The sequence below is a fragment of the Cotesia glomerata genome, linkage group LG5, assembly GCF_020080835.1.
Source record: "Cotesia glomerata isolate CgM1 linkage group LG5, MPM_Cglom_v2.3, whole genome shotgun sequence".
NCBI classification, from domain to species: Eukaryota; Metazoa; Arthropoda; class Insecta; order Hymenoptera; family Braconidae; genus Cotesia; species Cotesia glomerata.
The window spans coordinates 161,424-188,357 of NC_058162.1; the positions used below are offsets into that span (position 1 = coordinate 161,424).

General features: G+C 36.8%; 1 protein-coding gene across 12 annotated transcripts in view; it reads right to left on the reverse strand.

Moving 5' to 3' along the window:
• LOC123266189 (putative uncharacterized protein DDB_G0282129) overlaps positions 1-26,934 on the reverse strand; it is a 98,211-nt gene that overhangs the window by 26,571 nt on the left and 44,706 nt on the right. For all 12 annotated transcript variants that reach the window (XM_044730250.1, XM_044730248.1, XM_044730249.1 and 9 more), the window contains 3 exons: positions 10,706-10,806; positions 10,383-10,606; positions 9,791-10,032 (listed from right to left, as the gene is read on the reverse strand). In XM_044730250.1, the coding sequence (XP_044586185.1) occupies positions 9,791-9,875 (85 nt within the window). In that variant the 5' untranslated portion in view covers positions 9,876-10,032; positions 10,383-10,606; positions 10,706-10,806. The remainder of the gene's footprint in view (positions 1-9,790; positions 10,033-10,382; positions 10,607-10,705; positions 10,807-26,934) is intronic.

Below are 26,934 nucleotides of genomic sequence, written 5' to 3' on the forward strand. Positions count from 1 at the left end.
TAGCAGTTTGCCTTCGCATCGGGTTTTCTCTTACTCTCATCTGGGGGCTCTGCTACTGCGGAGATGCGTGGCCCTTTTGTGCTCTTGTCTCGATAAGAGGAATGAGGAAGGCACAACATAACAAAGTAGAGAGCAACAACAGACGATAATACGCCTTGGGAGATCGAGGGCTCTCCCGCTCTCTCCACGTGTCACCAACCAGTCAACACATTGCGACATAACCCAACCTTAACTCCAGTTTACATTTTTATTTTGGAAATTCTATAACAAAAGACCTACACATTCAGACTCATATGTCTGTCTTTTTGTTTTTTTTTTTTTTTTTTTTTTTAACTTATTTATGTACTTTGGACTCTAATTATTTAACCAACAGTACGCCGGACATATAAACAACTTCAGCTTCGCGAGTCGATGAATAGAAGCTTCTTTGAGGTTTGAGAAATTGAAAAAAACGGACATACTTGTACTGAAAAAAATAATAAATATCAGAGTATAATTTATCACACAGAAATTGTTCAATAAAAATCAGTGAGTAAGATTGTATGTATAACACGGTGGTGATAATTTTATTAGAGAATTCTTTCACTAAATCACGCCGGCTAACAGGTATAGGGAACAGAAAGGAGGCTGGGTTACGTCGATAAATGTTTACTTATTTAATTATTTATACCAACTAAGATCGGACAAATTTATCTTTGTTGTAACTTTCACGTTGGAGCCAATACGAGAAATAAACCTTCAGGCCGGTCACCGCGCATATACGTACAACACAAAATTTATTCAAAAGTTACGAGTTTCTTTGAATGGACCTTAACGAATGTTACTTACTCATTTGAAATAAAGACTCGTTTTCTTCTCGGGAAAGCTATTAAGCGATTAAGCAAAGCTGTGTGTTAAATACGACACTGTGCAGTTCTGAGGACTGAAAAGCATGAGCCAGAATGATAACTAAGGGAAAGGTGGAGAATTTTGTTAAGTTAAAGTTCTTCAGCACCAGAGGATCGGAATTTTATCGGCAATTTGTCCGAGTTTATTATCGCAAGTATAATCACATGTGTGATCGAGATAAGCCGTTTAGGTTTGTTCGAGTTTGGGCCACACGTCGCCTGCGAAGGAGGATCCAGAGTAGACCAGAGTAGACTTCAAGCACTCGCCTCGAAACAATGGTCCAGCATTAACTGGCTCGACAAACCGACAAAACAAAACCAAAATAAGAAACGTAACACAACTACCGATATAATACTGAATATACTGAAGAAAATGTAAGCTGTTTAATATAAGCCGGCCAGTACAGAGTTAACTTTGTTCGTGCTCCACGCTGCTCCATTGTTGAGATCCTACGACTTTATGATACCGCTACACAATTCACGATGTACATGCGGAGTACCAGCCTCTGAAGAAGTCCCGGGTAGTGCCGAACTACAAGACTCCATATCACTATTACCAGCCGCCGACAATTTAAAATCTTTTGCTTCTAAGTTTCAATAACAATTATTTTTAAGGTCATAAATTAAAATTTTCTAGGTTTAAGTCAACCTTTTTAAACTTAAGAAAAAAAATGATTAAATTTCAGTAAATACCGTGGTGAATAATTTGCATAATTTAATTAAAATAAAAATTAATTTAACCTGACATTAAAGAAGAAATTGACTGTTGGAAAGTTTGAATGAAAAAGAAAAATGAGTCTGTGGTGGTAGGATCATAACACCGAGATAACTGTTTGTGGACAAATTCTGGAAGAAGGTGAAGAAGGTGAAGAAGGTGAAGAAGGTGCACGGGAGATTGTAGATGGTGGATGAGAAAAATTAGCAATTAACTGGCGGCGTATTACGGTGATGTCGCGTCGGCGGTAATTGCTTTTCGCAGAAAACCTTTTTCGTGTTTTGGCGTTCGGGTTCCACCCGATTTGCATAATGCGTGAGGTTTAACACGGTACCGATCGGCGATCGGTTAATTTAAATACTGAATAATTCCGGGGCGATATAGGCCGGCAAGTACTTGAGACCCTCCAGGCCATTAGCTCGTAATTATCATTACTTATTACTGGTAAATACCTCAATTTTACTTATACCGATCTCGTAAATTATTATCTAAATTATTGTCGCAAATAAATAACTTAAAAACATGAGTTACATAATTGTTATTCAACGACGACACGTAACACGAATAAATGAAATAAAATAAAATAAAATAAAATAAAATAAAATTAGAATGAGAAAGATATAATAAAAATATGAGTATACTCTTGTTATATTATTATGTACAGCAACTATTCTGCGGAATATCGCGTTTCAATCCTCGGCTGAGGATCTTCTTAGTCTTCTTAGGCAGATGAACTCACTTATTATCTTTATTTCTCCTTACCTCGGGTATATTTTCTCTTACTTTTATTTTTATACCAGCAAAAAGCTAAATAAAAATGAGAAGACGTCGGCACGTCGGGCCCCAAAGGTCCCGTGCATGGCGCCGCAAACTCCCGCACACCGGAATGGAAAATGGACGGTAGGGTCGCGGCTCGGGTCACCCGTATAGTACTCAACTTGCGGGCTCGTGTACCGTGTCATGCGATATGCCGCCAGTTTGTTATTTCTATGACGCCGGTGTTAGGATCCGTTGTCTTCAGGATAAAGGGCCTGCCTCGGTCCAAACAACCCATGGGTATTACGTGATGCTACGATTTGTTTTTTACGCAGTATTAAGGATAACTTGTTTAATAATATTGATTAAAATTTATTAAAAAGAATTAAATAAACTTGAGAAAATAATAACACGTTCATTAAGCTTCTGATTTATAAGTTAATAATTCAGGGAGATTGAGCAACTGGACGAAAACTCGTCGTACAGAAATATTGGGTTGGCTCGTAAAAAACCGCGGATAAATTTAGTGGTGAATGTAAAGTTGAATTACGTGCCCAGTTTTTTATATACAAAATAAAAGTATTATTTTTATTTTTATTTAATGTGTAATATGTATACCAAGAGAGGGTGTAAGGTATTGCAGCAACAAGCACTCGCGATTAAAGAAAGATAAATCGCTGATTGTTAATTAGACCTCGTGACCCTACCCGCGGCACGCCGAGGATCGGGAATAAGGAATCGTGGATTTACCCGAGGTGTGCTTGCTGGTTACGGTTTTGCTCCAAACTGGGCGTTGCCAGCTATCCTTCTATCGCTGTAATTTCGCGATAATGGGTTCATGAAGAAATGAGTACGATTGTAATTAGCAGGTGCAATCTGACACCTCGACGCTCACACCTCGCTCGATATTATTTATCCTCCTTCTTCTCTTCTCTTGTTTGATTTTTAAAATGTTAACTTTTTATTATATAAAATTAAATCCGCCTCGAGCTGTTGTTTTATATCAGACAATACCGGTAATCAGATCTTTAACACCTTTTTATTTAGTTTTTAAGTGTTTTCTTCTTACCGGGAATTTATGGTTCGCGGTAGCCAATAAACGTTAAGAACAAGGAAATAAATTTTAAATTAAGAAGAAAAAAAAAAATTTACATGTGAATCTTTTTATATAATAAATACTCACAGATATTTTTTACTAAAAATTATCAATTGGGTGTTTAATGTATCGATGTTGATATTGATCTATCGTAAATATTGTGAGCAATAATGTATAGAAGTGACGAAAGGAGAACGCGCGTTGGAGGATGTATTACGGTAGATAGTAATGAATAATAAGAGCGCAGGTGATGTAGCTGTGAGGATATAATATATAATAATATAATAAAAAGGTGTTGTATGTTAAAATCTGTTACGTAGCGACAATGAAGTACAACTACACGTGTCCTTGAAGGAGCGAAAGCGTGGGCGTCGACCACGCGGAAGATGGAAAAGCCGTTCTCTCTTATTATTATTATTATTATTATTATTATTATTATTATTATTATATCGCGACTAAGTAGCGTAGGCGAAATGTATCAAGGCCTGATTCTCAAGTGACTGCTGTACTGACCACCTGACTGACTGACTGACTGACTGACTGACTGACAGCCTATTCATCTATTATTTATTATTTATTATTTATTGGCTATAATCTCTATCGCGAATTATAACAATTATAAACAGCTACGGTATTGGAGATGCGGATAATACCGGAAACAAAGAGTTGTTTTTAGTTTTCCATCCGTACGCGTAAAGTCCTTGATCGATTAACGGTAGAAAAATTTACCGTGCAATTCGCTAAACCTTTAAGGCCGAAGTCCAGTTAAATGATGAGACTGCTCATGGACTCAGGTGCTGCTTGGATTGTTTGTGGTGTCCTCCTGGTCATCAGGTGTCCCAGCATAGACAAATATATATATATGCTAGATACGAGACCAGTTTTGGACCAGGTGGCCACCAGACTAACTACTGTTGTAACAATAGGTTTAATGGAACTTTACAGCATCCAAGAACCGAGACCTGAGGGTCAATGGATATTGAGATTGCTAATGGTAATGGTATAGATCTTAGATCTTTGATCAGATAATTCCTAGTTTGGGTTCCAGCTTTAATGTACCTACTCTGTTGTTGTTATTATTATTCTTATTTACCAGGAAATTATTGTTATTATTTTAATTTCTTAATATAGAAATATTTTAATAAATTTCCGATATTTACATATGTGAAAAATTACAAGTACTAATTTAAAATACAAAAATTCCCAGCATAATCTTTAAATTCGACGCTGTGATTTATGAAGCACGAATCAGTGTTTTATAACAATCTCCATAAGATATCACCAAAGAATGACTTAATTAATGAAGCAAAGAGTCACCACGCCTCATTGATGCACATATATCTCTATCCATCGATATATAAGCTCGTTAACGTGGTTGAGGTGACTTTCGTTTCGGTGGCTCGTCACGACTCCCCTGAGGATCATTCGATCCCTATACGCGATGCATTGAGATTCGCGATCGTTCCCTGATGCCCCAATTGCGCGATGGCCCGTGTCGCACTGACTAAACGCTATTAGACAATACCTATGTAACAAAATACGGAATCAGATTACACGTGTAGAATTATGAAAAAAATAAGATTTAAAAAAATGGACAGTATTAAAATTATAAATGAATGAAATGAGTATTGAAAGTATGAATGCATTACGATACAAGTTGCAAGAAGTATCTCGGCATGATAATTTATCCTCAATTAGATTAAAATTGCTTAACCAACCCGTGGTAAATGAGTCTCGTTGGTTCGGTCACGCCTCGTTAACGCTACAAAACCGATTACTTTCGGAACTTGTCACGATTCGATCGATATCCTCACTGCCCCGACGATCCTTAAGCTTTTTTCTATAATTTATTCCACGATTGCAGACAACAGGTAAATTTGTTTAATGTTTTTACTGTTACTTAAACTTATTTTTTCCTTTTATTAAAAAATTTACAGAGAATAGAAAAATATAATTTTTAAAATCGTCTGAGTTAATCTTCCACCTTAATTATAATTGAAAATAATTATAATTTATTGAACGATCGATGCTCGAGTACGAGAAATGTTTGTTTTGTTCGTAAATAAAAATGTAATGCACAGACAGCACGAGGCGAGGACACGAGCCATATGCACGTACTAAGGACGAGTTGCGAATAATCAACAATCTGATGTATATGGTACGGAAGTGCTTCCTTACTTATGCTTATACTGCAATTGTCGACTAACGGCATCCATCTTTCCGGTGTCAATATTACTTATCGTTAAATCGCCATCAAATTCTCACATTAATTATTATCGATCATAAAATAAATAAAATAAAATAATACATTAGTCTCTCTATAGAATTACAATTATAAAGATCATATTTAAGAATTTAAATGAAAAAAATTTAAAAATTCGGAATGGGATGTTGATTTTTTTTTTTTTTTATTAAGTTTGCTATTATTAGCGAGGAGAGTGATATATGAGCGATTTGTCTTGGTGATGGATAGCGTGTGGTGACAACAGGATCATTCGTAACGAGACTGAATTTAAATTCATGAATGATAGCCCGTGTGACGGAAAGCCTCGTCGGCAGAAAGGAAGTGAGACTAGTTGTCATTCGAGGCTCGCCGATCGAATGGAATTGATCGAATGGCAGGAGGGAGATCAACTTGAGGGAGAAAGAGAGAGACCCTTGAGAGCCAAAGAACTCTATTGACCGAGTGCTAAGTTAACGAGCGGACGAATAATCGTCGATCGTTGTCTATCAACACCTACACGTACCGGTTTGAACGGGACATCCTCTCTTCCTTCCGTGATCACTCGTGCTTATTACGCTCTTTCACTCGCTCTTTATACTCTTTAACTATCATTTTACAATTACATCAGGTAATTTTACTGTTGAAATGGTTTTTATCCAATTTTTAACAATGTTTTAAGTTTTATTGAATTTATATTTGATGAAAATTCAACATTATACAATTTACAATGTAGCAAATTGTTATTCGCTACCATAATTAATTAATTAATTAAATTTATACATTGTCAAACCCGATATACTATAAAATTTGTATGACTCGAATTGATTTAACGAATTACAGGATCGTAATTTTTGCCTTCTGACAGTTAAATCCGGAGATTTTACGGCCAAAGAGCAAGATATATTCACCTTTGGGGGGCCGGCAGACTTCACTGCGGGATTTCTAATGGAAAATAATATTAATAATAATAATAATAATAAAAAAGAGACAAACTCCAGAGATCTAACGTTTATTGAGGGCATTAGTATTTTTATAATTGAAGTTGTAATAACCGATTTTAAGCCAAGAAGAAGTAAAAAATAATAACTATCGAGTGATCGGTAATAAAAAAAAAACTCGGATGTATTTATTTATTTATTTATTTATTTTTTTTTTTTTTTTTTTTTTTTTCACAGCGGGGATTTATAAACCGTCATCTCTTCGAATCGGATCGCGTGGGCAATCAGTTTTTTCAAGGGACAACAGATTCCAGAAAGTAAACTCGTCGGCACGCACACGATCTACGAATTTATTTAATAAGTTTTATTTTCCACTCTACATTATACATTATTATTAGCTTTTTATTTATCTGGATTGGGATTGGGTTTGATTTGTTGTGCTCGCGTAGGCACGCAGTTGAACCCAACAACATCTAGCGTATGCAACTGAAGTGAATTAAACGGCAGTCTAACGCCGATTTTAACTTGTGTACATGACACTTACTTTCCGGTCTCAGCATATTCGCGATTCGACATATCTCGTACCGGTTCGCCCACGGGGGCCCTTAGTCCCAGTCTTTGCGTGTTTTATGAATATGCAACGATATAGTCCACTATTTAGATTTATTTATACCGGTGACGTCAAACCGATCGCTCGTTAGAGTTGATACCAATCAACATTCAGAAGGACCAGATCTGCTTGTGGTGATTAATAGACCAACGTAATTGTTATTTTATGACAATTCATTGCTTGAATTCTTGTCATTTGCTATTTAACTGGCTTATTATTTATCTAACCTTTATGGAAACGATCGATAAGAATAATTGCTTTTGTTATGATATCATTTGAAAGAGAATTTAATTCTCTACAAATGAAAATTAAAAAATAATTTTTCATACTTAATAAATAAATTTAATCAGTGCAGATAAAAATCAACTTTGAGCTGTGAACTTTTCAGAATAAATGAATTGGATTTATTCCCGATCTACTACCATCAAAAATATTAATATAAATCAAAATTTAAATACCGTAGTACAGGTAATAAATAAAAAAATTAATTAAACCGATAAGACCCTTTAGTCGTAGAATTTACGATTGGCAATGTGAAAGCGTAGGTAATATCGATGATATCACCTTTATAAATAGTCACGCCTCTTGTCTCCTTGTGCATGTTCGCCGACACGTATATCGTACCACTCTACTCCAGAATAGTTGGGTCACCTACGTAATATAGCATATAACTCTTACTCGCTGCTCAAAACATACTCAAGCTCTAACATATTATATGATATGAAACACCGACTATTATATCAGGAGACTCTGACTTCAGCACATGCATTCCCTGCTCGGTCCCGATCATAATCACCTCCACAATATAATCATAAATAAGTCAATAAAGTATTTACATTTTTTTGTCTTTTTTAAAGTCTCTAATCTTGAACTTTTAAATTAAATATCTCTTCAACTGGATTGTTGAAAAATTGCGTACCCAACAATTATTATATTATTATAGATTTTATTTCAATATTTAATGGTAAGGTTATAACATTATACAGAAAGAATGAAGGAATGGAACTGGACTATATAGTATGTATAGTATATATTGATGTTGAGGACTCGGTTGTACGACAATGCGGGACTTGATGGTTGCAAAAAGTAATTGCAGAAAAAGGGACGATAAACGCGACAAAATGACGTTCTAAAGACCGCTGTTGATAGCCGGGACGAGGCTCGTTTAATGAGGCCTCGAGTAGAGGAATCGATCCTCAGGCATTCGTGACAAAGAAGTTAAGACCGCGATTGGACCCGTACCGGGAGCAAGGACTTGTCGACATGCTGCTTTTATTTGTTAAGCCCTCATTTTTATTTCTAATTCTCTGGATATTTATTTTTCCTTTTTCCATACCCAGCTCAAAGGAACAGCAAACGAAAGGAAATAAAATAAAATAAAAGAAAGCAAGGCATAAAAAAATAACAAAAAGTTTATGAAATCATGATCATGGAGAAGAACAAGTGTCGGTGCCGCCCAACTCTGTCTTATATATATGTACAAGGTGATAAAGCCAACTAATCTTAGGAGCATCCTGCAGGATGACCGTCTTCAGTCTACAGCCTTTCATTACCAGCCCGAACGAGAGGAGGAAGCGCCCTTTTTATTATGTAATAAAAGTTGAGAAAAAATTGCGGCAAGCAAAAGCCAAGAACAAGAAACAGAGAAAAAAAAGTGAAGAGAAAAGAAGAGAAAAGAAGAGAAAAGAAGAAAAAATGAATTGGGAATCGATAATTCATCGCCCATTGCTTGCATGACTCTTATTTGAAACGAGCGTATGATTACTGAGGGATAATGCCACGTTGCCAGCTAAGAGGGACCGGGCTGACTATCAGATGCTCGAGAAATGCCCCAAGCCCGACCGACAGAGGGGGCACCAATTTTTGGCGCCTTCATGGTACTAACCCATCATGAGGATTCCGATTTTTAGAACCGGGGAAAATTTTAAATAGAAAATGATATCATAGAATTACAAAAGCAGCGGAATGATTCAATGTTTGCTGACAAAATTACTAAATTACCAGAATCCAATACTTAGGTACTAGGGTACTGGCTGACACACTTAGATGTGTTAAAGTAAAATTAAATAATAATTAATTTTTTACGATTGTACACTTAGCTGATAATTAATTATAGTTGAAATAAATCATCACGGCCTTATTCGTACGCAATAATAACTACGAGTATAATGATATAGATAGAAGTAAGTATTTGCGGAGATCATTCACAAGCTTGTCAACTACCCATCAGTTTTTTTTCCTTCTCAGCTCACGCGCTCTCACGTAAGTCGCTTTTTGCGCAAACCTTCTTACCGATGATGATATTTAAAACACAGAACAAACGTTCAAGTTGCCTATAAAAATTAACACACTTTTTCTAATTGTTGCTTCATTTGCAGACCCGCAATTATCGATACATAAATTTTAGTTTTGTTACTTTTATCGCTCGAATTTGTTGTTATGTAATTAATATTATTATTATTGTTATTATTCATTCCAGAGCCAGCGGGGTTGGCACATTTAGATTCGGTAAAAGATATCTTGTAAGATTGAAAAAAAAATTAAATAAGCTTCAATATACTCACATTCCTTGTTGCGGTCCATGGCGTATTGTAAAGGTGAATCGTCAACTTCCGCTTTCGGAGGAGACGATCTATTGCCTTCAGCCATCTCTGCAGACTCCTCGGATTCGGGTGATGTGTCTTCGGAGGCACCACCCGCCGACTTTCTCCCCGTCGAAGAGTTCTCCGTTCTTTCTCTTTCGTGTCGCGGGCCTGAGGGAGGATGCTTTGCCCCTTTTTTGACAGTCTCGCTTCCCGGCAAATCTCTGAAATACCCATTAATTAATTGATCCATTTATTAACAAGTCATCGTCTAAACTATTAATTAAAATTATGATAAAAAATTTCGTGACAAAATTGTATAATTTTTAAAAATTAATTCCAAAAAAATTAAAAATAAAATAATAAGTTACTGACGGTTCATTGTCTAGTTACTTCTGTGCTAAAAGTAATAAGCAATAATGTTTCTTTAAGTGATAGTAAATTACAATGAGCACCCTAGATTACAGCCTTTGGATCTTTTGAGTAAGTGCTCCCTTATTAAGTCTTATTACTTATTACAACAATTATAGTAAATAATGGATTGGACAAAAATAACTAATAACCAATAACAAACCTATCAACTTCTCTAATTTGACGCTTCTCCCTCCGGTCCTTGGACTTTTCAAGTTTCCTGACCTTGGACTTGGTTTTAACTTCTTTGGCACTCTTGTGACCTTGGCCCTCCTGGTCTGTCGAATCAGAGGCTTTGTCTCTATCGATCGACTCGTCGTTAGACTGGTGGGTGGGCGATGACGAAATAATAGAGGATATAGAGGTTCTACTGCTGTTCGTATAATCCTAAAACAAAAATGAAAAAAAAAAAAAAAAAAAAGTTAAGTGTGGATAATATCTGGTGTTGGACAGGTCAGCAAACAGAAGACAAGAAAGGAAATTTACCTTAAACCACTCGGGATAAATAGCGCTAATAGTATCCAGGAGGTCTTGATCTAGTTGTATCCTCCAAAACGGGGAGCCACTGTCCAACCTGTGGCTAGACTCTGAAAACCATTAAATATATTGCAACGAATTAATCACTGTTCTTTATAAAAGTCCACGCTCAATTAAACTCAATGCCTTTTTTGTTTTTATAAATCTATACATAACATTAAACATTACTGAAGCAATGGCAATTAATCAAAAACTTTAGTATTTTCTTACACCATATTTATTTATAAACTCTTTTCTTTGTCCTTTTTGCTAACCGGTACGTGGTTTATTGCTTGTTACTCACTTAATTAAGTCATAAAAAAAATTGTTTTTTTTTTTTTTTTTTTTTTTTTTTTTTTTTAACAGAGAAACCTCTTTAAAAATTAAAAAAAATCTCATTTTTAAGAGAAAAAATCAAAATATTAAATATTTACAGAGTCATTTTAACAAAAATGTTGCTAGTCTTGCGTGGTCTTAAATTCCGATTGATTTTCCTAATGGTGACAGAATATCCTTGCCAAATTATCCGTGACAAGGAAGAGAGTCCCGGGACGGTTGTTCTTGATTCCCTGAAGCCTGGATGCAAAAAAAAAACAATCAGCCAAAGATGGCTTATGAGAGGAAAAGAGATGGACTCCCTCTGAAGGGAACAATAAAAAGAAAAAGACCGATAAGAAGAAGAAAATAAGGAGAAGAAGAAGAAGAAGAAGAAGAGCTGAACATGCCAACGACATTCCCCAAGTGCGGCCAAGTTTTTCGCAGTTGTATAATTCGCGTGGTGGACCTGACGAGTGATTCACGAGTAAAACAAACTAAAAGAAAAATAATAAAGAGAGAGAAAGAATAAACTTCTAAGAGATCAAGGATCGTAATAACACACGGAAGAACCTGACATACTGCTTTCGACACATAATTTTGATTGTTAAACGATTCATATCTGGATGGAAAAAGAGCTCTTTTGATGATACCGGGGATATTGACTAAGGCGAGAACTGGGGAGACAAAAGAACGAGTTTGAGGATGCAACAAAATAAAAATAAAAGTAAGAAGGAAGAAAATCACAAAGTAGAGAAGCTTTGAGATTTATTTGCTCGAATTTCATTGGACGCGGTCAATAAGATTCCTCAGGAATCCACATTTCGTATTCGAGATGTTTGCAAAGAAGAATATGCTTAAAGGATGCTCTGAGAAAATAAAAACTCGCGGCCTTCTCAAGTCAATGTATCGTCGATACTCGAATCGAGTTAAAACTTTACCAACGATCCAACCAACCAACCGACCAACCGACCATCCAAACGGCCAATGCAGTTTGTTATTGTTTTCGTGGTCAAAACCGTTCGTTTTTATCGAGGTGACTCTTCGCCGATCAAGAGAAGCGACCACTGAGCACCAAAGAGACCAACAAAACACAACACAAGAGATTAAAATAAGAGAAGAGATACTTTTGCCGACGGAGTCTCCACGACATCGCTGACTGGTCGTCGACCTAGAAACGTCTCTTAGTGAGATCCCCTTGGGAGAACTCGAGGGTGAGGATTTCATTAGATCGGTATATCAGTCTATGCTGTAGAACTAACTTATTCGTCATTGGAATGATGAGGGGTGTTGAGAAATATCTCTGTATTTATAATTCTAACCACATATTTATATCGACACAAACTGAGAATCTGATCAACGGTTTCCAACATATCTAACATGTCGCTATTATATTCAATGATGTTGGTGCTATTTTTTTATGTTAGAGCTCTCCAGGTGCGTCGAGTACAGAGAGAGGCCAGCAAAGGTCTCCATTGGTGTCAGCCGACTCAGTGGAATCAGTGATTCACGATGCTAATGTGATTTACTGTTTGGTTGTCTTTTCCGATGTGTATGCTGATTGCTCGTTTGTGTTCCTCTCCACACGATTACGATGGGTTGCCAATCGATCACCAGGTCAAGGCTGATCTCACGACCAACCGGCTTTCCTACTCTATTCACGATGTTCAATTGAAGCCATATGTTTCAAATGAAAAGGATTAGAAATTTAATTTGGATCAGGAATTTCAAATTGTAGGAGAATGAAAACTGGACATGCGTTGCCAATTGGTGTGTGTTTTTTTATCCGTCTCAGGCATGCCAAAACGATGCGACCTCTCGCACCGAATCGATGCCGACTCGTGTTTTCTTGCCATGCAGACAGGTTTAGGTCCAAACCATCTGAGAAGAAGAAAGAGACGGAAGAAGCAACACCCTTTTCAGCACATTGCCCTCCTCGGAGAAGCTTTTACCGTCGATCTCGAAGGCAAGGCACGCGTCTCGCCCGCAAAGTAGAATGTCGTTGTAACGAGGACTTTTCTCCGGCTCTTTTTCATATTCTTTCGTTTGCCTCATTCTTCTTCTTCTTCTTCTTCTTCTTCTTCTGGTTCTGCTTCTTGGTTTTGTTTCCGACAACTACCAACTCTCCGGTAGTTAAATCTGAGATATCGAAAGGTGGTAGCAGTGTGACGCTTAAAACGTTTAAATTAACCCGAAAATTTGGAGGAATCCAGTGAAGAAGTCACCTATTTGAAATTCCTCAAGGTTTTAATACACTCGATTATTAATCGATCACTGGATTATTAAATCGTGTTCTTCGATAAAAACTACCTATATATTTTAAAACATTACTTGTCACAAAAATTTTTAATAATACCGAAATTATTAAAATTCAAATCTTCACAGAGTGATGAATGAAAAACTATAAACTAAAATTTTCTTTCTCTCTCTTTCTTCCTACACATTACATTGAACTCGTATGATTATAAATTGCTCGGTAAGCATTCGGGTCCTGGAACGTGGGCACCTTGACGCGTGACCAGTCGCGCTTTGAAGTCCTTGGACACCCACACATGGGCGTCGAGAGACGGGCACGTACACGCACCTGGAAAACGTAGCTCTGTTCTTTAACAACACCAGTTACCGGTTACTAGACTCGGGGTCTTCCTTGGCACTTAACCCCTGACCCATCCTCAGTATATCTTGGTCAACTGGTACCAACTTGCTATCATCAATTCGATTCTATAAAGGAACACATACACAGTTTGTTCATTGATTCGGATTTCGCCGCCTCTTGTAAGGAAATCTTGTTCAATAAACTCCGGGTAAGTGATGAGGGTCTACAAGATGAACCTTTTAGGACCGCTAGGCTCTTGTTCCTTTCACCAGAGAGATCCACCATCTACAATATCTTGGGTGCTCTCTTTGTAGCGTCCAGGTGGATCAATTAGCATCAAATCGATCAGCAAAAATTGGTAGCTTGGCACTTGATGTCGACGGTGAGGTAACCAACCAGCTGAATGACATCATCAGCAATCTTGGAGCACACCTCAGGACGTAATCTCAGCTAGCGGAGGCGTATCAGCGGTGTCGTATCTTATCTGCCTCGGAACGAACCAACACATTGCCGGTGGAACAAAATGTTAATGTTGATGTTGATGATTCTTTCTCGCTCGAACACTCTCGAACTGGTGGGTTCGTTCAGAAGAGCCAGATGCTGCTGGTCAATGCTGGATAGGAATGACAGCGGCAAATAAGGAGGGATAAAGAGAGAAAGAGAGAGTAGTCGCGCGCCAGCTTGTGTGGGTCGCGTGTCCAGGGAGAGCCGACACGGTTGGCGTAACTAGCCAACCGTGAGATGACGTGGTACCACGCAACGACTCGCTAATCGCGTGCTACCGGTCTCTCTTGCGCCTGTTCTTTTTCTACTTATAACTTGTAATGTAATCTCTTTCCAGTTGGTTTTATCCATCACTCAATTTCAATTCATTTAGTTTAATAAATGGCTATTCAATTTTATTGAATTACTTATCTTAATGAGGTGTCTAGATTTTTGGTTTTTGGTTATAATCATCGTTTAGATGTGAGTGGAGATCTATCAGGTTGATCCGATCTCGGGACACATCCGCCTGCTGGCTTTGCTTTAAGAATCTGGTAAACTGGTAAACTGGTAAACTGGTAAACTGGTAAACTGGGATTTCATTTTATTTCAGGTTTGATGGAAAGGGGAATGACATCATCTGAGTAGGCGTGAGAGTCGCACTTGAAAGTACCCACGCAGTACTCTGTGCAATATTATGAGGAGTATCAATGTAGATGTTGAGGTTGGGGTAATGTATGCTGATTTTATGGAGAAATTGTAAATAATAAACTTCCAAGTGGCGCCAAGGCAAAGATAGATTTGTAAAACGATAATTTTTTGATAATTGCATTGTTGAATTAATAATTTATTATAATTAATAATTTTCTATTATTGATCCCCTTGTAAAGTTGACAACAAAAAATATAAAAAATTTTTAATTAATACTAAAGCCTGAGGGTGTTTTAATTTCAGTTGTTTAGTTACGGAACCCTTTTAATTGATACCCAGGGTTCTCGGAAATAACTTTGGATAATGTTAATGTTTATTGATTCTAAGTATCGATGGAGTCAGTCTTATGAGCGACAAGAAAAGAACTCTGGAGATGTTGCAATCTCTAAAATTTAACGATTCTGTTTAATCGATATTGACGCCGATCTCGGAATCAAGGATCGTAAGTAGCCCGAGGATCAGCAAATAAAATTGGTAATTTTATATCACGGTATTCCGGAGACGGAGGTTGCTTGGTGGCTTTAAGCACCTGTCTAAAAAGCAACTAATTAATAATTCTTCGGAAGGAACGATCGCGACTCGTCGTAAAAATCAAGACAAGCCCTACTTTTGTCATTTATTTTATCGGGTTCCACGAAGGGAGTGACAGTCCTTGCAGATATTTCAGCAGTTGATGGATTCCTAAGTTGAGGCGAGAAGGACTCAGGGAGATAATGTGTGGGGAGAGGAGGGGAGAAAAAGCTGACCTAACATCAAATCGAATCGAATTTCGGGCGAACGAACCTAAAAAGACACTCGGAATTTTATTTCCAGTCAGCTTCGGGGAAGAATCCCAAATCATTCCATTTTACTTTTATTTACTACCAGGCTCGTGTAGGATAGTTAAATCAGAGGATGATAAAAAATATAAACCGATCCTTTTCTCGAGGATATATGCATCGATTATTGTTTTTATTTATTTTTTTTTTTTTTTTTTTTTTTTTAAACGACGTGAGGTGAAGACGCATTTGTAAGAGAGCAATAAAATAAAATAAGAAAGCTGTACTGGCGATAAATCATTATCACAGAGCTTTATCGTTATGATAAAGCGTAGTAGTTTTGCTCGACTCTTACAGGACCGGATATCGTCGGGTGCCAGCGACCCACGCGACCAGTATTGAGGAGACGGCGATAAATCTCGATTCATTCGACGCATAATTAGCTACACCGTTTTTTTAATTTTAATTTTTTATTTTTGGAAGCAGATTTTTTGCCGTAAACTTAAAAATTTTTTCAATTATACGAAAAAAAATTTTATTGAACGAAGAAATTCTTTTCTGTGTATAAATTTTTAGCAAACCAAGAGCTAATTTGATATTCAGCGCATGAATTTGCGTATCGCAGCATCTAATCATCATGACCGTGACTCCTGAAGCGAATCCCATCGGTGAAGAAAGGTAAATGGAAACCGCAGTGACTATCAGCTGAAATCCGAGGCAACCACGGGATTAAAGTGTGCAAGATCTACGAAACCACTTACTGATCTCGTCGGCGATCATCAGAAGAAAGCACGCGCTCTGATAAAAATCAAAATAATGAATAAAAATATGTGTATGTAAAATTGTAGGTTTTGAATGAACTGCTTCAGTGATGCGCTTAATCTCTTGATAGAACGATCACGTAGTCATACATCAGTTGACTTATTTATTTATTTATTTATTTAAAAAAAAAAAGGATAAATTATGAGTGCCATAAGTGCCGGAGATAATGGAATGTCTGTTAGACACTTTAATACATTTAAAATGTGTCGTGGCTGCGTCATTTATCTACAATAGAACTCCAGACTTGAAACTCAATTTAAAATCAAATGTAATGCTTTGCTAAATGCTAAAATGAACAACTTGCGTGTCGCAATCTGGATTCTTTAAAGAATCCTTTGTACTCGCCCAGTATGTGGTGACATCCGAGGGCAACTCGCTGATCCACTGATCCATTGAGCGTGTGCTATGTTAATTATTCATTTTAGATTGGAAATCTTTTATATATCATTTTGAAAGATAATTTACATGGTATGCTAATTTTTATTTATTTTTAATCCTGGTTCTATATTCATAGAAAAATTTATTAACTGTTAATGAATTTATTTTTTAAATCACTAAATCCTTGATTTAAACCAATGTAGCGATTGTAAATAACAAAAAATGTTATCTTTTCGAATCCCAGCAATTAAAAGTTAGAATAAAATTAAGAGTTTAGATTTTATTATTAAGATAAAGATTTAATTGACGCACTGATTCCTTATGAATAAAACTACCATCGAAATAAAAGTAAGCGGTGAGCTCATCTAGTCAGTTTAATATTTAAATGACATCATTTCTCTGGTTAGATATTTACACGACAAAATGATCTATCGGTAATAAAATATTAATCGATATCACCGCAATTAGAACCACAGGAGCGAAAAAGATAAAATAAAATAAAATAATCGATGCGTGGAATAATTAATTAACTTATCTCGAATATATAATATCTCATTTAGTAGGATCGGTTGAGTTGTAAGTTGTAACAAAGTTTGAATGTAAAAGTGAAAAGTGGTTGGGCTGAAAGTTTTTAGCATATTTTTTGGACTGAATAATGAAGACATGTAAGTAAATGTCTTGGTTGGTAATGAGAATATTCACCTCACCGGAACATGCACGGAAAAAAAGGAAAAAAATATAAAAAAAAGGTTCGCTCCGCTATATAAACATACGAACATGATTATTATGGGGTGTTGGTTGTGGTTGTGGTGGTGGTAGTGCTGGTAGTAAGTAGTAGCTACTCGGTAGTTGGTACTCCAGCGATGCGATGTTGAAAAGATGTTGATGTCGTGATTCAGTTTAAAGACGATACAAACGTTTGTAGATTGTTACTCGCGTGTTACTTAAGACGCGATTTCACGACGTGATCGGCACAAACGAGGAGATGTTTCTGTCGGACAACTTCTGCAGAGTTTATCTCTGATCTTTAGCGATCCGAGTTCGCCGCCGATTTCTCGCGTGTCGATCGATTGATTCAATCTCCTGATTCAAGATGGACACTTCTTCCGACTCTCCCGACTCCCGAGCCAGTTTCCAGCCCAATATTTTATTTTGTCTTTATGTTTTGCCAACACCTACACTGATAAAAAATTTATTTCTATCAAGGTGAAAAATCTTTAACCAAGAAAAATTTTTTTCTTAAAAGATTTCTAAAATTTTTTTCAATAAATAAATTTAAAAATTACATCAAGAAACAGAAAACACAATTCAATTTAATAAAAATTAAAAAAAAGAAGGCTGAAGTAAAGAGCGTAGGCGTTTTATGATTTGTTTTGAAAGATAACCAATATATTTGACGTTCATTTTATCTTTTTTTCAGTTGTATTAATTTATACTTATTTTATATATATTTATATTATTTGATTGCGAGATTCCTTGCGTGGGAGACCCTGGAGCCTTCTAAAAGATTGCCCGCATCGCGTGAGGTTTCACCTCTCTCTTCTCTCCTTTCTTTCCTGTTTTGTAACCAACGTCAACACATCAGCCAACAACGAAATTACTATTATCCCTCGATTGATCCATCGTAGATCTAATCTCCTCACGGGTTAAGGATGCGGGTCCTAACTAAATTATCACATTAAATATTAAAATAATGTTCAACTACGATAACGATAATCGCTCTCGCTGAATTATTATTAATAATTCATAAAATAAATGAAAAAGTTGCAATTTAATGTTTGGACCGCTGAAAATCCAGCCATTAAATAAAAACTCGTCATCATCATCATCATAATCGATGGAATTTCTCTTGACGTTGCACAACTTTTATTTGACGTGTCGTTTTATTGTTTGGCAAACTTGATAATAGTCGGACGAAAAATGAAGGAAGGATCGATATGTCGACTCTTTAAGGACAATTCGAAGCAATGTGAGCATCATACGGCGTACCGGTCGAGGAAAAGAGATCAATATTGACGCAAAAGATCCCTGTAGGCGTTATTTACCACACATATTTATGTAATGGATGTATGGTATGATTAAACCGAAAAGTTCCATCAATAAAAATGATCCGTCATTTATTATACCGCCCGCTCTTGAGCAAAGGTAATACAGACGACAGTTGACAGCAGACGACAACACGACGAATTGTTGATGCAGCTCACACTCATATAAACTTTCTCACGATTTTTCATGCGCATGTAAAGGACCGCTTGCAGTAAGTTCCGAACAAGAATAAAAAGATAAATAACGAGAAGATAAAGATGAAGATGAAGTTTTGCAAGAAGAAAGTAAAATAATGGAAATACAAGGTCGGTGTTTGACTTTTTAATATCGAGGGTAATGAAACAAAGGGACCATCGAAAATTTTTAAATGAAAATAACTGACCGGTTCAAGTAAAATAAAAATAAAAGTAAGTAAATTTTTATTAATAACATTTAAAAAATTGTTGAATGATTGTGTCTGGTGAAAGAAGAAAAAATAAAAAAGCCAAGTAGCAGTGTGGAGTTATGACATCTCTATTAATTATTTCTAATGAGGTAAGTAAGTAGTAGACAAAGAGCCAGAAAATAATAACAATAATTTTCGGGCGGTAGCTCGTTGGTTAAAGATGGTAAGTGGGCGGGTTAGTGGTAATTGCCGACATCGAAGAACCCCAAGGCGTATTATCCTCGATTATTCGAGCTGCTCGACTGCTGCTCCTCAGATCAAGGCGGGACTCCCTGTCTTCGCGGCTGCCTCAGATTCATACGTCGGCTCTAAATTACCAGCCTAATAAACTAATAACAAATATTCAATCGGGTAGTTTCCAGTAATCATCAATTCGCGATTAAACAATCCATCATTCTGACTTTTTTTTTTTTTTTTTTTTTTTTTTATTTTTAAATAGTCGGTTAAATTGTACAGAATAGAAGCGTGGAGGAGATTTATGGTTGGACAGAAATCGAGGATGTTAATTAAATCTCGAGTCGATGGAACTAAAAGCGGCGTCTTATCTGTAATTAAAGTGCCACCGCGGCGATTGTTGGTGGGCATGCATTGACGCAGCACGAGCAGGAAAAAAATAAAAAGAAAGGAAGAATGAACGTCAATAAATAATACCCGTTAGGTTAATTTGTGAAGTAATTATAATTATTCATTAATACATAATGTTTTTAATTGCCTCTCGGAATGACAGGTTGTCAAAATCGACGGTCAATTATCGGAATTACAGACTCTAAAAAAATATTATTCTTTATACAGAACATTTTTAGAAAGACCAAGAATATATATCTTGATTAAAGAAAAATATATTTTTAGGAATTGAAGAACAGTTGAAGGGAATGTGACCCTGTCAATATCGGACGAAGGGAGCCGCGGGGTTTCGTAAATCTGCAACTGATCCTGTAACAAGTAACGACCGTCCGTGTAACACGACTCTTAAAGATAATGAGCGGTGCTTGATCCCTCGTAAAAATAATGACCATCGTTGGACTCGAGGATGAGAGGAAATAACCGATGCAGTGATCCGAGAATGAGTTACTGAGACAGACGGTGTCTAACTTAAATTCACTCTTAGAGATATATTTTATGGCGAGCGTCGATGAGAAAGTCACTTTTATTTAATTATTTATTTATACTTTTAAATTATTTTACAAACGGATTTTTCATTTCTTAATTGACTTTGTTATTATGTTTCGAGTTTCTTTTATTTTTCATAATAATTATAATTAAATAAATTTATAAATTTCGATAAAATATAAGAAAGCGAAAGATTAGTCGTTGTTATCCTTGGAGTGCCTGCCTGGACTGTTATAAATAATCGCTTAAAAAGCACAAACAAATTTTCTGCTTAAACCATGTAGCGAGGTGACGTAACTTGGAAACATGCTCTTCTTCTTTCCTCACGCTCGAGCGCCGTGACCGAATTGTTTTCTTCCGATGTAGATGATTTTGTTATTTATTTTTTTTTTTTTGTTTTTGGCTGGTCATTGTCGAGGTGGGTTATGCTCGATAAGTCCAGTACGAGTCTTTTTTCACTGACTCCTTCCACTTCTAACCCCGACCACCTTGGACCAAGTCTTCTCTCCACGGTTCTCGTTGCCGCAGTGAGTCACCTGGAGCATGGAGACGGCCCCAGGCCAGCCACTGGATCCGAGACCTGAGACCGGCTTCTGGCGCCAGTGTTGCGCAATCACACCCCTTATTGCAGTCTTGACAATTCCCTTTACTTGCAATACTCATTTCATCACAATAATAATAATAATAATAATAATAATAATAATAATAATAATAATCATCATCATCATAAAAATGATTGATCTAATCACCGCACATGAGAATTTGTTTATTTCAACAAATTATTGGTACTTTTATAAAAGTTAAACTCTTGAGTATAAGTATTGTATGTAATCCCCGTCGTTTAACCAAAATCATTACTACCATCTTCTCGAGGTAATTTGAATTATAGCCGCTATTACCGAGCTCTTCCTCTGTCATTTTGTTATCCGACAACACTCTGGCTATATTTTAAACAGTTTCATTATTTTCCGAGAATAATATTTCGAAAAAATATTAAAATTTTTATTTTATTCTTGAAAAGCCATCGACCACCACCAATCAATAACGTTGAGACAAACTAGTTATCTTAAATAATGAAAAATATTATTTTAAATAATAATAATAACAACAACAACAAGAGTAGTACTACTCGAACAAGGATAAAAAAAGAAAAAACAAAGCTAAAGAGTGCGATCAAAGGCTGGCTATAGGCGGTCAGAAATCCTCATAAATCTTGTCCTAACGCCCGGTTTATTACTCGTAATCAAGCAGCCATGAATTCTCCTCAAATCACTTATATATTGCAAGTTAGTTGCTCCAACCATCTCGGCTATATATTCTTCTTCACGTGCTTCTCATTATTTCACTTTATCTCGGTGATACTCGGATTAAATTTACCTGTCGTTAAAATGACTTGTTTTACGTCAAAAAATTATTGGCTTTTACTTTTATCAAACTAATAATAATGAAAATTATTGAAAATATTTGAGCGTTTTTAATTCGTCGTGTGCAAAAGTGACTCAAAGAGAGAAAGTGGACCAAGACTGTGTTATTTTTGGTTTCCAGTGGGACACCCAGACAAGATTTAGCGAGATAGCCGTCGACGGGCGTGCTCGAGGAAAAACAATGCAGAGTTTAAAATCCTGTGTGTGTTTTGTGTTGATGTGCGATCTCCAGAAACAGAAACAGAAACAGAAGCAAAAGCAGAAACAGATACATTGACACACACAAGCAAGTACAGGTACAAAATCGATTCTCGATCGAGGGCATCAATCAGACTCTTTCTTTGACTCTCCGAAGAGAAATTATTGGGTAGTCGATTCTCGCTTAGTCTCCAAATGTGTCTGTTGTTTTAAATCGACTACCGGCTACGAACCTCAAGGATCCAGGGGCTTTGATAGACGCGCTATCAATCAGCAACCCTCTAGTCCATTTAATTGTCGCGAATGACTAATTACGGGAGCATTAAAGGAACATTGAAAGGGATAGGCGTCGATTCAGGATAATTATACTGGATATATATACACCAGAAGAGGATAATGAGAAGCTCGACATTTATTGATTAACAAACCTGGTAGTGGTACTGGTACTGGTCAATCCAATAAAATCAGATGTCGCGGATTTGTTTGACCGAGACAAGAACACCAGCCAAGGTATTATACAAGTTTTCTTCACCAGCTCAGCTGGGGTATTACTCTTCGGAGAAACAATAACAACGGGGAAAAAATTGCCGCTTGACAGGAACGGGTCAGAGTTCGTAAAAAATCCCTGGAAAGTACGTGACCCGTGAGGTTCGACTTCAGGCTATAAAACGTGTCATTTGAACGCTTCCGCTTCGACGGCATGTTCAGGAGGACTTGGAACTTATAAGTTATAAGTTATAACTGCTTGGACCTGGAGAATCGACACGATTGCTGGGTGTTGAGATTCTTCTCTGCACCGGCAATCAACCGACGATAGTTGTTTTTAATTATGGGTTGGCTTTGATTGAGAAGTAAGAAGATATTAGACTTGATAATTATATACACTTGGAAGGCATAAAAAATAGGTATTTTTTTTTTCGAAAATAATGATTTTTGGAGCTTCTGTATAGAAATATTGGGCGAATAGGTTAATCAGTTGAAAGTAAAACAATGGTAAAATGAATTTTAGGATTTTATCGGTCTTAACGTTTGTCCTTACTTCGACAAGAGTATAAATACACTTTGGGTTTTTCTACTGATCGAGTGCGGCTCTTGGATTTACGATCCTCGCGGGCAGGAGCCACAAAAAATAAAACCGCATCGACATCACAACCCGAGAAGATAAAGATGCCAAAAAAAAAAAATAAATAAACCGGAGGAAAAAAGTGGAGGAGGATGAGGCGAGGAGGAAGATATCGTACGATCGATCGATTTCGCGGAGCATGTATACTCTTCTGCACCTCCCGCGGAGCTGATCTCCAGTGTGCTGGCTCTCACGCATACGCATCAAACTTTTCTTATTATTCCTCGCTTTAAATTTTAAATACTTGTTTCAATAAAACAGCCAACAAGAAATCCAATTGAACGCCCCAAAAAATTCCGACCTCAGACGGACAAAATGATTAACATTAATACCATCTACATATCTTTTCACATTTTAGTTTTTCTGGCAGCAGTACTCTCGATACTGCTACTGCAAGTGTCAAATGTTAAATATAAAGTCTCCGTTGATTTACGCAGTAATGTCAGTAATATAATTTTTAAATTAAACTAAAACAACAATATCTATGACATAATTCTGTTAACTAGATCCCAATCATCTCACCTATTCTAGATCATGGTTTCATTTAAAAATAACCGTCTCATATAATTATAATTATCATGTTTATTTATTAGCTATTATTTATGCTAATATATAAAATCAATAAATATTCAAAATTTTTAATTTTATGATATAATTATACCGACTCATTGATTGAAACAGCATAAATTTAACGCTTTCATCATCATTTTTCATCGAGATCTGATAAATATTTATTTTATGTAGTGGCCCGCAATTTTATGATCTCATTTTTCATATAAATATTATTCAACCTGAAAAATTTTTTGTCCTTCTTTTTTGAAAACTCGAACCCGGTTCTCCAACCAATTAAATCATTTTTAAATTTAAAACAACAAACATAGAAAAAATACTTCATGAGATATATTAACGCTACCGACTTTTGGGTAGATTTTGCAAATGAAACTCGATAGAGCGTTATTTTTTTATTGGGCGCCTCGGGCTGGGTCTCGGTACCCTGCTATATATGTCTATATATATATATATATATATATATATATATATATATATATATATATATATATATATATATATATACGTTGTGTCGTTGTTATACGTAAGGTATAAAAAGGTGCCCCTGGTGAATTTACGACTCACGTATCGCCGTGAATCGACGAGCAGCTCTCCGGAACCTGATCTAACGGGTGACCGGTTTAGCAACTCAGCGGCTCTGGTTACGGGTCCACCAATTGAGAGGATTCGTATTAAAAGTAATCAAACATGTCTGATGTCTGGTGACTGCAATTGTTGTAATTACAACTATTCTTCACTATCTCAGCGAGCAACAATGTTATTACCGCGAAGAATCCCACAAAAACTAAATTAATGTCAGCACTGCTCAAAAAAGAATAATGATGATCATCATCAGAAGAGTGTTGACCAGTGGATCTATCAGCTATTGATTCTCAGCAGTCTGTGCTTACAGCTCGAGCGAACGTGCTTTGACAAACAACTAGCTTGTTTATGAGGAGCAGTCTCACTTTTTTAAAGATTTTAAGCGAAATGGATTATAACAATTCGAGAGAACTGTCGAAAAACATGACGAGTGTCGATAATGTTACAATTGGATTAGTTTGTTAAACTTGTGTCTGCTAACGACATTCTCTGTACTCCCTCGATCCAACTCTCCGGTTCTCACGAGCACCAATACAAGGTATCCTCGCTTAGCCACCAGCTGTAGGTAGAAATCAGACGTTAACAAACCGTGCGAAAGTAGTTCTTATATCTAGCGTTCCACTTCCATTGCGTTCTTCCTGTACGTCTTCGTACAGTTTCTATTGTCGTTCTCTCTCAATGTTGATGTTGATGTTGATGTGTGTTCTGTTAAACGGCAACAGACAACACTCCCTCACACGTTGTTGCGCCTGGGAGTACCTGCGACTACACTTTGCTCGGGTTCTACAATTATCATCCATTTACCGGTCATCAAGCAGTTACCACAATTGCAGCTATCATGCTCACTTTCGTCACTCCTATCAAGCTGTTGGGATCGAGAGTACGCATACACGCTGTTCAGTAATGGACATTTAATCTCCAGTGTTTAGAGTCACTGTGGCAAACGATTACCAGATTCACCTGTCATCGTAGATTCAACCACTCCCATCACTTCACCATCATTATCATCGCATCATGGCTTCTTAATGTTATGTATCCGCCTAATTTAGGGAGAGAGTGACTGATGCTATTTATATTGCGAAAGGACAGGGTGAATCTTTAAATTATTATTTCAAATCCAATTCTGAATTGGCGAGACTTTTTTTTAATTAAAAAAAAAAAAAAATGTTAAAAATAATTTATAATGATTGGAGTTATTTAATGGTTGCTCAAGCAAAATAAGAATGTTATGGGAAAGAGGAGGGCCATTTATCCTTGATCCCGGGTGACCTTCGAAGTGACGTAGTTGCCAAATCGTGACGAGGCGCGAATATCTTTTGAGGGTATTATATTATCTGATTATCGACACACTGTTAGAGCTCCGGGAGGCTGAAGAATGTCGTTAGTTTTGACATGACTCGTGACATGCTCTCTGGTAGTGAAGCACCGAGATACTCAGTGACTCTGAGACTCTCTGCAAACTCGATGAGAATATTTACTGCGTCGGCAGATCCGTCAGCTGATTGCGGTGCGTATTTTTACTAGGTTCTTCTTACAGCAGAGTCGAGAGTACCGTCGGTTAAAGTCGAGTGGATGTCAAGGGCTCTCGTGTATTGCAGTGGAAGTAGGTAAGGTTTTGCCTGGACAAGGGTCCCCTCACGTCTTGGACGAATGCCGATCCGCTGATGCACTGATGCGTCGGCTGGTTTGACGAGCCCTGATGGATGCTCCTGGAATCCCCTGCAGACGATAGACGCGAACCAACCAGCTAAATCACGGTTTAAATCGCAACCTCGCGGCTTATACTCTCCCAAGAGCTACAGCATGTTCTGCAAGACCGAGGGATACAAACGACTCACCGCCTATTCTATCCTGTTTTTAACTCAAAAGGATCCTCTTTTTATTGTTTATCATATGTTTGTTTCTCTAAAGTTTATTTATATCTTTCTACAGTAAACTTTCAGTTGTCTGTTGATGATAATAAAGCTCCTAGATAATGATGATGGAGATTACCAGTTGCAATTACTGATGAGTTCTAAAAGCGAGCAAAAATATCATGGCTGATCGGCAGACTCAGCGACGCGTAGCCGAAACGGATGTGGAGAGCACTATTCGAGTCTATTTCTGCTCAACACTTGTTGAGATTCGCTGCGGGAATGAGAAACGAGGCCAATTAAGCGGTATATCATTAGTTGTGGACTGGTCACACGATTACATACTGCAAATCATCCACGCGGGTTTCCTCAATCGACCGAATGACAACTTACTGCTGAAGCGCCTCTAATATCAATGATATTTCTGTTTACAAAAGCCAAAGATTATTTTTGGGATTATTTAAAAGTTCAATCAAAAAAAAAAAAAAAAAAAAAAATTTATTTTTTATTATTTCAATAAATTTTTTTTATCCTAATATTCCTAAAGTCATTGACAGAAAAAAAAATTTTTTTATACCTCCTATTGGTATATAACTTATGTTTATTTTTTCATCTTGGGAAACTTGACTGGATTTTGGACTACGCAAAAACAAACGAGGAGCTTAATTAGGAGGGACATAAGCATGGTGTGTTCACGGGTGGCAACAAACGTTGATCAAGTTCCCGTCTCAGCTAAAGGGCTGTAGACTCGGGATCATAAAGAAGAAAAACCGAAAGAAGCGACA